Source organism: Mastomys coucha, unplaced genomic scaffold, assembly GCF_008632895.1.
Source record: "Mastomys coucha isolate ucsf_1 unplaced genomic scaffold, UCSF_Mcou_1 pScaffold5, whole genome shotgun sequence".
NCBI lineage: Eukaryota > Metazoa > Chordata > Mammalia > Rodentia > Muridae > Mastomys > Mastomys coucha.
The window spans coordinates 14,538,337-14,551,301 of record NW_022196911.1 but is presented as its reverse complement, the minus strand read 5'-3'; the positions used below and the strand labels follow the sequence as shown (position 1 = coordinate 14,551,301).

Below are 12,965 nucleotides of genomic sequence, written 5' to 3'. Positions count from 1 at the left end.
AAACTACAGACAGTGCCTCTATCTTAGCATGCGACTTGGAGAGCAAAGGGTTTATTTGGGTTATACTTCCATGAATCCTTCCAACATTGGGGGAAGCCAATGGAGGACTTCAAGCAGAGGCCATGGAGGGATGCTGCTTACTGGCTTGGAACCAAGAACCACCTGCCCAAGGTAGATTCTTATGGGCTGGGCCCTCCCATAAAAAATTATTAATCAAGAAAATGTCCCACACTGGGCAGTGGTAACACACGCCTTTAATCCCAGCACGTGGGAGGCAGAGGCAGGCGGATTTCTGAATTTGAGGCCAGCCTGGTCTACAGAGTGAGTTCCAGGACAGCCAGGGATACACAGAGAAACCCTGTCTCAAAAAAGAAAAAAAAGAAAAAAGAAAAAAAAAAAGAAGAAGAAGAAATGCCCCACAAAACTGCCTACAGGCAACCTGATGGAGGGCTTTTGTCAACTAAAGTTCTTATTCCCAACTAATTCTAAAACAACCAGGATGGCCTTTAACATGTGTCTTGTACAGAGACAGCTCCTCTTGGAGGTGGATAAATGTCTCGGTGCCTTCGAACATAGGGCAGAACAGGCAGACAAGAGCACAGGTCTGAGTCTACGGGCCACTCAGTCGTCATGGTTACTGCAGTGGCCATGAACTCTCTAGGGTCAAGAGCAGATTGCACTACCATTTCCTACGGTTCCATGTAGTGGCCACAGAAATGACAGACTAGGAGAGTCTTGCCTTTGATGTTCATGGTCTCAAATAAAGACAGACACTGTATTTCAAAACTGTAATAGTTTACCCACTTGTAATTTAAGACCAGACTCTGAAAAAAAAATAAAGACAATTCAGCAGTGACCCTTAGATTGAAAGCACGCTTCCCATCCATACAGTGATGTGCTGTGTGGGAACCTAAGGGCAGTCAGGGCACCCTCTCCCAGAAGGTCACCGTTGTGTCCAGCAATCAGCTCAAACGGCTAGCCCTGCACTTATAAGAGCAGAACAGTAAGTCCTTTTAACTTCGTATGACAATAGGAAAAAAATGTGATTACGGAACTAGAGAAACAACAGAGACAAAAGTTTCATCCTGAATTCATAAAGTACACAGATAGGAAGTGCTGGCACGCAGTTGGCACTGCAAAGAGAGATGAAGGTGAGAAATGAGGACTACTACCATGTGGTAAAGTGAGAGGCAGTTCCTACAGCGTATAAACAAGGGATGTCTGACCAACCATCACCATCTCTGTCACTCCCTGCACATCAGAATGGATGATGACGCAATCCCCAGCTTCTTTACAGTGAAGGTTGACTGTCAGCCCTCCAGAGGGAGAGGCTGGCTGAGGCTACACCCAATAGCTCCTTTCTCATGGAAGCTGTACCCTGAGATCACAGCTGAGCTAGAACAAACAGGAGGGGCCATTTCCAGCTTAGTATTCCACAGCATTTGCTTGTGTTCCTGGCCATCGCTTGGCAGGTTAAGGGGTAAAGTCCCTATGGTGGTTTCTCAAGTCTACGATGACATAGCAGCAAGGGAAGCTGAGCACAGTGCAGGGGAAGCTGCTGTAAGAGACCAGCAAGTAGGGCTGGGGAAGCCAAGGCCAGAGCTGCCAGAGCTGCTGTCTCTGAGGACTGTACCCATGGGAACAAAGACATGCCAGCTAGGCGCTAGATGGAGGAGAGCCGTGGACACCCATGCACGCTCAGAAGCAAAGCCAAGCGCACCCTCACTTTCACACTGGACATTCTGTGTGCATCAGCACCCATACCTACATGCTCACATGTACACGCGTGCATACTCACACCTGCATCTGTGTGAAGTCATACACTCGCAGCTACATACACATACACGTGTGTGCCCCTCACCCTACACAGAGCTCTCATGGACAGGTACTTTCCTCAGTGGAATTCAGATAGGACCACCCCTCACTGAAGCAGCCAGCAGAACCATCCAAGCTATTCCTATGTGTCAAGACAGTCCTGCATAGGGCTGCAGGCTTACCAGCCTGGTTTCAGTGCTTCGTTTACCTTTCTCATGGTGTTGTCTGGACCCAAGGAGCTGAAGGGGTTTGCAGTCCCATAGGAGGAACAACAATATGAACTAGCCAATACCCCCAGAGCTCCCAGGGACTCAACCACCAAGAGTACACATAATGGGACTCAAGATTCCAGCTGCAAAGGATAGCAGAGGATGGCCTAGTCAGTTATCAATGGGGGGAGAGGCCCTTGGGCCTGTGAAGGTTCTATGCCCCAGTAGGGGAATGCCAGGGCCAGGAAGCAGAAGAGGGTGGGTTGGTAAGCAGGGGGGAGGAGAGGGAATAGGAGTTCTTTTCAGAGGGGAAACCAGGAAAGAGGAGAACATTTGAAATATAAATACAGAAAATATCTAATAAAAATGGTAATAAAAAAAGAAAAAGAAAAAAAGACAAGATCATGAATGACTGTGTACAGAAAATGGGGAGATGTTGGAGCTTGTGACCAGTTTCTAGTTTGCTAGTTGCCCACCAGTATAAGGGTGTTAGGAGTATTTTAAAAAGAAGAACCCTTCAGATGGGAAGACACCCAGCATTCATGTAGTCTTCTTGGAGATGGGAGACAAATGTGTTCTCCGCTCTGGTATAGAAGGATAGAGCTTGACTCCTGGACACACACACCCCAGTCTGAGGGTCTCAAACAGCGAGAGAGCTGAGTTCGGGTGGAGGCTGCAGAGTCCATTTTTAATCATTATATAATGATGCTGAGCCACTGTGACCCATCCCGACACAGTAAGAACTTGGCAACCTCATAACAAGGACAACTGTTTACTCTCGTCATGGGGTCAGACCACCCTGTGAGTTCAGGCCTCCCCAGGGGCCAGTGTCATAGCTCTCCTATGTCAGGGATCCCAGTGTTGGTGAGTGGTGGGCATGGGAGGACTGGGCTGCCAACCAAACATCTGCATCTCCCCACATGTCGAGCTCTTGGTGTAGAACCTTTAAGGGAGCTGTTTCCGGAAATCTATTATAGTTTTGTTCCCAGAAATCTCAAAATAATCCCAAGGTTTCCTGGCATGTGACCTTTTCCTTTATTTTCTTCTTTTCTTTCCCTTTTTTTTTTTTTAAATTCAGTTCCAGAGATTTTGTTGAAAAGAAAAGCAGTCATACTGGTTCCAGATCAAAAGAAAAAAATATTAATATGTTTGCCGAGTTCTGAAAACACAAACTCCACAAATTTCTATGAAAACACGAGAAAAATCCATCAGTCTACACCACTGAAATTCCAGTCAGGGTCAATGTCAAATCATGACATGAGACACGCACATTTTAATCCTATTTAATTAAATATGGAATAAAATATCTTAATTGATGTTTCCAAACCAGCACATGCAAAAGAGACAGGCCCACAAATCTGTCACCCACAAAATATGTAAAAATGGCCTCAAAATACAGATGGTAGCTGTAGCCGGACATTTTAAGGGTGGCCAGCTTCCAAAACAGTAGAACAGGGAGGAGGGCGAGGTGGACAACTGTTATTTCTTGAAGAACAATAAAGAAAAACTTGATTTCATGTCTCTTCAGCTAGCTCAGGGGAACAGAGCTCACATGGGTCTTGTAAAGATAACAGCATTTGTAGTCTATGAAAAGGAGAAGATATTGTCAATTTGCCACAACTCACCATGTGGCAGCCAATGCTGTGCCTGGGTTTCATGGCATGGATCCATTCCCATAAACCATCTCTCCAATGGTTGATACTCAGGGCAGGAGGAGATGTTAACCACTTGACTTTAGAAACCATGTAAAGCAATGCCTGGTAGTGGAGGCCACCCTAGGCAAAGACCCCATCCCTGTGTTAAAGGCATACCCCAGCAGATAAAATCCACTCACCACAAATGGGAGCAAGTTAGAGCCTCTTGGGGTCCCACTTGTACCCCAGTGTGCCAGAGGTATGTGATGTCCACCTGTGTTGAAGCACACACGCGTGGAGGGCACCCTCTCCTTCAGTTCTGCACTTACTGCCTGGGCTGGCCACAGCTCCATATAAGCACAACACAGAAAGCTGCTGGAGTCTGCGGTGTTTTCATTGTAACCCTTTCTCTGTAAGTTACGCTTGCTTTGGAGAGGTGTCACATTTGACTGATTCTCCCCATTGTGTTTTTGGAAGTTTCAAGTTTATGATACAAAATTTCCTCCATTAGGGGTTGAGAGCTTCACCAAAAATTTATCCAGGAACAGCAGGCTGCCAGCAAACAGCAGTGACCCAGGGCACCCTGAGAGAACATCTCTGTCCACTTCAAACTGACCCTGCCACAATTAAATCAAATTGTGATCAGAGTCATCAGAAGTCCAAGCCCTGGGGAGACACCTCACACTAGGGACAGGAGAGCACCCCACTGTCACTCTTTTTCCCTTGAGATCATCAAGCCACTGACCCACAACATCCTTCTCATGCCTGTGCTGGTAACCATGGCAGCAGTTGCTCAGTCTGACCACTTCCTTGTGGTCCATTGGCAGGATGCCCAGCTGGGCCAAGAAACTGTGGCAGGAAGCAGGAACAAAGGATGCCAGGCTTTGCGGAGCCACGTGACCACCACGGCTTCCCTCAGGGATCATTTTTGAACGCCAAGACCTCCTAGGCGATTGCTTCTAGAAGCTTCTGTTAGGAACTGCATCTTGATATTTAAAAGAAGTTTTTATTTGTTCCTCTTCCTTCTGTGCATATAGCTGAGACAGCAACAGTCAAGATATAAAATCACATCTAAATTTTCCTTAAATGTATGATTAGCTCTCAGTACACAGACATCTGAGAGGGAAAGACATAGAGCCAGATGTGAACTGCTGTCATATCTGCTGCCCACAGCCTCTGGTGGAGTGACTGTAGGGAATCCATTAAACCCAGGGACACTCTTTCAACCTCACCAATCTATTTGAATGTGTGAAGATGCTGGCAAGAGTTGTCTGTGGCTGGAATTACAAGAGTGGACTCCTTGAATTTGAATTTGTAGGCTGCTCACTCTCAACCTACAAGGTGCTATGAGGGAGCACAGATCCCTGTGGTGTCCGTGGGGTACCACCTTACTCTTCAGGAACTACAGGGTGGAATTGAATGGAACCTTAAGGAGACCTTCAGGGAGACAGAAGCAGCCATTCCCCCAAAGTCATCAACCCTAAACAAATGTCGGGACTAGTGCAAGATTTGGGTTTGAATGAGCCAGTGAAGTGACCACCTGAACATGCTCTGTGTGTGTGTGTGTACAAGTACATATGCACATATCCATGTGCAAGGCTACATGTTCATGGACACATGAGAACATGTTTGCAGAAGTATGTGTGTGACTACCTGGATGCTCCACAATAAATAACACTCAGATTTTTCTCATTCTTCTTTTCCCTGAAGAAATTATACATCTAGAGACAAATAGCAATAGGACATATTAATAATATGGAGTATACAATGTCAGGTGGGTGAGTCAATAAAATATTTAGGTGTTTATTCCCCCAATAAACAGGAATTGATATTTAGGAACAAAGAATGTCATTAGCAAATGGCATTTATTTATCTTTCCTCCTAAGGAAGGATGATGCCCCTGCATTATGTTGTTTCTATAGAACTGAGTATTTTTGTTGTGGAATTAGGTTGATAATGTTTTTGTTTTGTTTTTATGAGTCAAGGTCTCACAATGCAGCCATACTGGCCTTGAGCATACTAGTCCTCTCCTAGGCTCACCCTCTCAAGAACTAGGATTATGATCATGACCCACCATCACTAGCCCTAGTCCCAGGTTACTAAACCTGGGGCTTCATTCATTCTAGACAATCAGGCTACCACTGGGCTACCTCCCAGCCCCCTCTTCGCTTCTCACATTATCTTGAGGCAGGGTCTCCCTAAGTAGTCTAGACAGGCTTGGAACTTGAGATTCTCCTGCCTCAGCTACCCAAGTGATAGGATGGCAGGTGTACTCTACCATGCCTGGCCAGAAGAGAGACATTTGCTTTTGTCAGTGGTAGAACCATCTGAGCTAAAGGAGTCTGTCTGTATTACCTGTAACAATGACCCAAGCCCACCTAGCAGAACTCTGCACTGTGACAGAAAGCCTAAATAATTTGGCAACTTGGTTAATTGAAGGCAGAGGCATGGCCCTGGTGGTGGTTAATGTGGTTAGGCTGTTTAGATGGGAGGATTGTCAGAGTTAATGGCTCATCAAGACACTTCTTCTCAAAGCCATTTGAGTCTGTGTGGTCTTGTTTCCCAGAGATTCGGAGAAAGTAAATCCCCTTTGAAAGCACTGTGTGCTTGCCGCTAAGCTGAACCCTTCATTACTGTGCGAAGCTTTTCCAGGCTTGCTCTAAGCTGTAACTCTGGCTGCTAATCTGAAGGCTGATAAGTCCAAGGGTAACATCCACACCAAACTGACCTCACTCAGAAAAAAAAAGAAGAAGAAGAAGAAGAAGAAGAGCTGATAATCATTTTAGAGCACTTTGAGTCAAAAACAAACAAACAACCCTGAAGTGCTTGAGATAAATTTGTTTTATGACCACATGAAACACAGGGGAAATCAGACAATTTGTAAAAAATGACAGCTTTGCATCTGGAGACCATTCAGTTGGTAGAGTTCCTTGCCTAGCATGCAAGGGATCCTGGGTTCAGTCCCCAGCAGACCATAAACTTCGAGATTGTTCCTGTCTTTAATCCCAGTACACTGGAAGTGGAAGCACAAAGAGCAGAAGTTCAAGGCCAGCCTTTGCTACATAGTAAGTTCCTGGCTAACCTAGGCTATATAAAACACTGTCTCAAAAATTACTTTAAAATTCATAAAAATCACTCTTCACATGCTCTGAGAAATAATTAGCGATTTAGAAACTTTCAGGCTGTTGAGTGTGAAAGTCAATCATCTATGCCCTTGCCACACAGGCACCGTCTTGCTGTCATGACCATTGCGGCTCACCTTTGCAGTTCCCACGGTGAGCGATCTCCAGCTGTGGATCTTTGCACTTGGCCCGTTGGAACTCACATCGGGACAGGAAGGTCCTCCCATCGGAAGCACAGAGTGGCTTTTGAGGGGAGCTTGGGCAGTCCTGGCTGCAGTCTCTGTCTTTGTCTTGATCGACTCTCAAGAACTTGGGGAAGAAAAAGAAGCAAGAGGATTTTAAAGAACGCTTGTTGAGGAGACAGGAGCACAGAGCAGACAGAGAACAGACTCGGAAGAAATGGCTACTCTGTGCTCACATCTGACAGAAGCATCAAGTGCACTGCTTTCAGACTTGTACGCTATCCTTTTCACAAGTCGATGATAGCTGGCCACAAGTCTGTATCTAAGGTCTGATGGGAAGACACATGCAGCCCTTTGTATGTGGAAGGTGCTCTGCCACTCACCTTCCCCTTAGAAACCAGGAGAAGGGGCTTGCCCACTCTGCCATCCTCATAAGGATCTATAGATGGCATCATTGCTGTTGTTATGGTTATTGCAGCTGCTGCTGCTGCTGCTCCCCCTCCTACTAGTTCATTCAAAGACAAACGTCTTCTCATACCTCTGGAAGTCTCTAATGTCTATGCCCTGTAGGAACTGGCAGGACAGGTTTTCTTGTAAAGTGGCACCATTGTCAGAATATATTTGTGTATCCCTTACTGAACTAAGTTAGTGGTTTTTCTTTTGTTTTTTGTTGTTGTTGTTGTTTTTCTTGAGATAAGGTGTTATGTAGCCCAAGGTGGCCTCAAAATAGCTATGGAGTCAAGGATGGCTTTGAATTCTTTATTTGCCTACCCTCACCTTCCAAGTTCTAAGATTACTGGGGTACAGGACTTCATTTGTCATTTTTGTTCTTCTGCTTTGAAAGTTATTGTTTTCAACAAGCACTGAAATGTTTGTTGAATGAATGCTTGGTCCAAAAAATGAGAAGCTGATGTATCCCTATGGAATGCCTTGGACTCTTCGTTCAACACATCGTCTCCCCCTACAGAAGTAGCTTCTAAAGGTTGCACTTTCTTACAAGTTTTCACAAGAGTAATAGCACTAAGACCCTCTGTAGGAACCATAGTGCTTAACCACAGAACCAATTTGCATGGTGTCGTTCCCAAGAACGGACTGCCCAGATTTTCTGTCCTTCCTTTCCTCTCTTGTGTGCTTGGTTTTCTATAAGTCCTAGAGAAATCTCAACCTAGACACCTCTGGCCCTGCCCATTATCCTTAGACAAGGGATCAGGATCCTGTCCAACCTTCATCTTGCTACCTATTCCTCTCATGCCCCAGACCATGCTCTGTCTAGTCATTCATTAAGACAAATAGAAGAGCAAGCTGATCGTGGCATTCCCTCTGGTTGCGAGTGCCTTGCATGATGCAGCATCTCACCTATGAAGCGAAGGCCCATCTTTCATTTAGACACAGAGCCTTAGATGAGGCCCCACCCGGGAACATGACTGATGGGAAGACAATGCTGGCCACTTTGAGAAAATACCAAATGTTCTGGAGTGAGGGAAGAATACCTGCCTGGAGCTCAACTTCACTCTGCAGCCTGGAGTTTATGGACAAAGCTGTACCACAAGGTCTGGCCTTAAGAAGGTCTTAGACATCTCAACAGGTGCTGCCTCTAACTATGCAGCCTTACATTGGTCACACACTGTCACCAGGGGACATGGTCCCTCTGAGGATGGTGACATACATTCTCCTTATCCCCCATCTACAAACAAGGTAGCTCTGGTGTGTGCATGTGGGGCAGAGCTGTAGAAATTGAAGCCTTCAACTTCAGGACCTAGGTTCAATGCCTCAGCAAGATAGTTGGTGTGAGAAAGCCTTTATGCCTCACTGACTCTGAGTTACATTTGTAGACATCTGAAACTAAGGCAAACTACTGAATGAGAAACACTTTATCATGAATTCAGGACTGGATAAAATCTGAGGACCGGGAAGACACCTGTACAGCCAGGGAAGACATAAGGAGACAGCTGGACCACGACTCTGTGCCTAAAATGAAGGATGTGTGTTAGCATCAGAGATGGGACACTGCCTAACTCTCTGGGCCCTCACAGCCTCTTCGTGTATGAAATGGAGACAACAAAACAGCACTCACTTCATAAGATCACTGGAAACATAAAACAAGATCATGTTCTGGAAGATATCTTGACCAGACATGAAGAAGTGAATCACTGGCAATGAGCCCTGCCAATCACAAACCCAGAGCCTATTATTTCAATATGCACATGTCCACTGTGGCTTCTCCACAAAGACCACTTATACTACGTGAGCTCCAGGCACCCCTCCCACGTGTGATTATCTCCAGGTAAAACACTGAAAGCATGAAGTCAAAGAGCTAGATTAGGTTAAAGGGGGATGGTGAGTGTTTTAAAAAGTGTTAGAAAGACGTAGGAAGACTCCGGAAAAGGAGAACAGAAGTTTGGCTTTGTCTCCCGGTGGCTGGAGTAAGTTAGGGAACATTTAGAGTCAGGTAGACAGGGGAAAGCTAGGGCTAGAGGTCTTTCTCTAGGGTGGGAAAAATGTCAACTTGCATGAGGCGTAAAGGCAGAGCACCTGGATGAAGATGCAGTGGATAACCCCAATCCCACCACATCTCTAAAGATCTCTGAACTGAAGTCCTAGACAGAGCAGGAGACATCTAATACAAGCAGGCAATCCATACATATATCCATTTATATTCATTCATTCATTCCTTCATTCATTCTCATTCTCTCTCTCGCTCTCTCTCCCCCTCCCTCTCTCCCTTCTTCCCTCCTTCTTCTCTTCATCTTCCTCTCCCTCCCCTGTTTCATTATTTGATTTAAGGACATAAAACCTGTTCACATATTTATAAATACATTAGACATGTCCATTTGGGGTCCTATGACCTGACAGGTCCTCTAATTCTCTCAGCTTCTTGAGTGTGGTCAGGAATCCACAGCTGATCTCACGGTGGGTGGGTCAGAGTGTCCTTCTTGCTCTCTATCTTCCTTTCTTGTGCCCTTGTACACATCCTCTTATCCTCTTATCTCGTTCTCTTCCCTGCCTCCTCCTCCCTACTCTCAGTGATGGAAACCGGTGCTTTAGCTTATCGTCAGCATGTCTGGGTGAAATTCAATCATCTGCTGCTACAGTTTGTGTTTATAAGAGTTGGTAGGAACTTCCTTATATTCTTCCTAATAAGATACCACATAGCTGCTGTTACTTCAATACCAGAGTTACCCATGGCAATAAGGAAAACGCCTTCCTCGACATTCAGTCATTAGCCTTTCGAGTCAGAGATGATGTGTCTGCAAACTCACTGTGCAAGACCTGAGACAAGGCTGGGCTTCAGACAGACATGCTCTGTCTGAGGTCTCTTCACTCTAAAGTGTTTGTGGAAAGTTCCATGGTCCATGGGCACTGTGCTCAATGACAACCAAGAAGCAGTTTCTTATCCAAGACCCCAGGGGGAAGCAAGAAAGTGCCAATAAGGCATTAACAACTTCATTCTAGGTCACAGATCTGGGCCACCACACGGCCTTGGGATGTGGAAGAACCTTCAGTGAACCCTCAGCAAGTCAAGTTGGAACCCTTTAACTGGAAAAGACTGGGAAATGGCTTTTACCCATGTACATGGCTTTTACAGGACTGGCCTCATGCTGGTGCTCAATACCAGTCTATTGCCCAAAGAGCCATGCCAATGCGGTAGGGAAAATGGAGGGGCAAAAGGAGGAGGTTGAGAAATTGCTGTAGGATTCCACAATGACACCCAGAGCTCACAGAACATGGAACAGCCAGCACCACCCTAGGAGGAACCTGTCCCACCACCCGTCCTTCATTTCTGTCTTTTTTTTTTACTCAAGCCTTAAGAGACTTCATCTCTCAGACTGCCTCCTTGCTTAGAGCTCGAACATGCTCTCTGTTACTGTGGTAAGCCAGGTTTGGAAGGTGCTGGAAGTCTTGCCACATGCATTGCTTCCTTTCACTTAGATCCTGTTCATGAAATGCTACCAGTAGCCTACCTTACAAAAGAGGCAACGGGACAGCCAATCACCATGCTTCTGTGATTTCACTGAGGACAAGTGCAAGTATCCTCAGACTTAGAAGTCTGTTGCTAAAAAGCAAACCTTGGGGTCCTACAAGGTGTTACACGGGAACTATATCATTCATATATATATATATATATACATATATATATATATATATATATACATACATACATATGTGTGTGTGTGTGTGTGTGAAATGTGTGTGTCTGAGGGGAGAGAGAGAGGGAGATATCAAACACCATTCTCATGAGAACCATGGAAATATACAAATAATACACGTACACGTGACTTCAGGAAGCAATCTATGCTTGTAAGTGTGTGCAGTCCTGGATACCCAACATGAAGCCTAGCCCTCTGCTTTATACCATACTTCATGCAGCATTTCCCAGGCCCTCAGAGGATCCGAGAAACCCTAATGCTTAGCCAAATCAAAAGCAAACTTGGGGAACAATTTCCCAAGCACAGAGGGAGAATGATAAGGGCTCCAGGATGAGTCCATTCTTTCCTAGCCATTTCTTGGGCACCAATTACTCAGGGAGAGGTGATGGCATTGGTACTTAGGGCTCAGATTGTAGGGTCATAGCTCACCAACATCCCCGCCTCTAGTTCCATAAAGACAGGGTAAAGTATCAGGAGTGTTCACATGTGATTAAATATCCCGTGGGTGGAGACCCCAAGCTGTACCCTAGGAAAGAGTTCTCTCAGAGGCACCTGAGACAGGCCCAAAACATGGAATTTTGTGTACCTCATCCAATGGTGCTATCATGTGCTAATGCCACAGTCAGGCCTTTAGGATATAGTCTAATTTGGGGCTGGGAATGTAGCACAATTGCTAAGGTCATTGCATGGCATGCACAGAGCCCTGGCTGATCCCTAGTGCCACATAAAACCAGATATGATGGTGCATGCCTGTGTTAAGCACTCAGGAAGTGGAGATGGGACAGTATTAGGTCATCTCCTACCACACAGGGAGTTCAAGGTCAGTCTGAACTACAGACCACGTCTCCGTAAACCTCCCGATAGTTTCAGTACTTTTTGAAGCACTTCAACTACCACCCGCAGTAGACAGCCACTGTTCTCCATGCTGTCCCAGCTTCTCTGGAATCCAAAGCACGGTATGTACCTGATGAGGTGACCCAGCTTCTTGCTCTGAGTCTACTGCTTATTTCAAAGCATCCATAGCAAACTGCACTAAAGTACACACTACAGAGCATGAAACTAATCTGGATGTCTGGGAACAGAGCAGATAGCGAGATGGAACTGCCCAGAGCCAAACCTCAGTGAGGATCACACATTCTATACTGACGTCATTCTAGCAAGAGCCAGGACCATGGGAGCAAATAGGAAACAGAAGAGCATGTCTTTGCAGGAAGCCTTAGTTCAGGAAAACTCCTCACTCCCACGTGCCAGGTAAGAGAGACTATCCCAAGAAAGGACAGCAGCCATGAGGCCTCACAAGGGCCTAAGCCATCTTTATATTTTATAATTTATTTTTACTTGGGGGGCATTGGTGTTTGCCTGAACATTTGTCTGTGTGAGGTTATCAGATCTCCTGGAACTGGAGTTACAGACAGGTGTGAGCTGCCATGTGTGTGCTGGAAACTGAATCAGAGTCCTCTGGAAGAATAGCCAGTGCTCTTAACCACTTAGCCATCTCTCCAGCCCCTGCCATAAAGAGCTGTGATATGAACCATCCCGGCCAAGGATGAGTGGAGGCCAATCAATGCCCATTCCTTGGCCCATCCAGCCCCATGTGCTGTTGAAGATCTCATTCACACACACATCCCAGTCCCCATCACACAGCTATGCCTGCACTCACTCACTTTTGTTTCCTGGGGAAGCATGTTCCTCACAGCTTCTTAGAGTGGAATAAGTGTTTTCCAGAGTCCTGCAAGCCAGGAACTCCCAGAGATCATTAGTACAAAGTGAGCTTCTACTTGGGGCCTTATTTTGGGAACTAGCTTATGAATGATCAGCGCCGAGAAAATCCCGTGCCCTGTTGAAACAGGTACTT

The 12,965-nt window shown here is 45.8% G+C and overlaps 1 protein-coding gene across 2 annotated transcripts in view; it reads right to left on the bottom strand.

The window, feature by feature from the left end:
* The window catches only part of Smoc2 (SPARC related modular calcium binding 2), a 127,504-nt gene that overhangs the window by 77,162 nt on the left and 37,377 nt on the right, over positions 1-12,965 (bottom strand). For both annotated transcript variants that reach the window (XM_031354799.1, XM_031354798.1), the window contains exon 2: positions 6,918-7,089. In XM_031354799.1, coding sequence (XP_031210659.1) covers positions 6,918-7,089 — 172 coding nt within the window. The remainder of the gene's footprint in view (positions 1-6,917; positions 7,090-12,965) is intronic.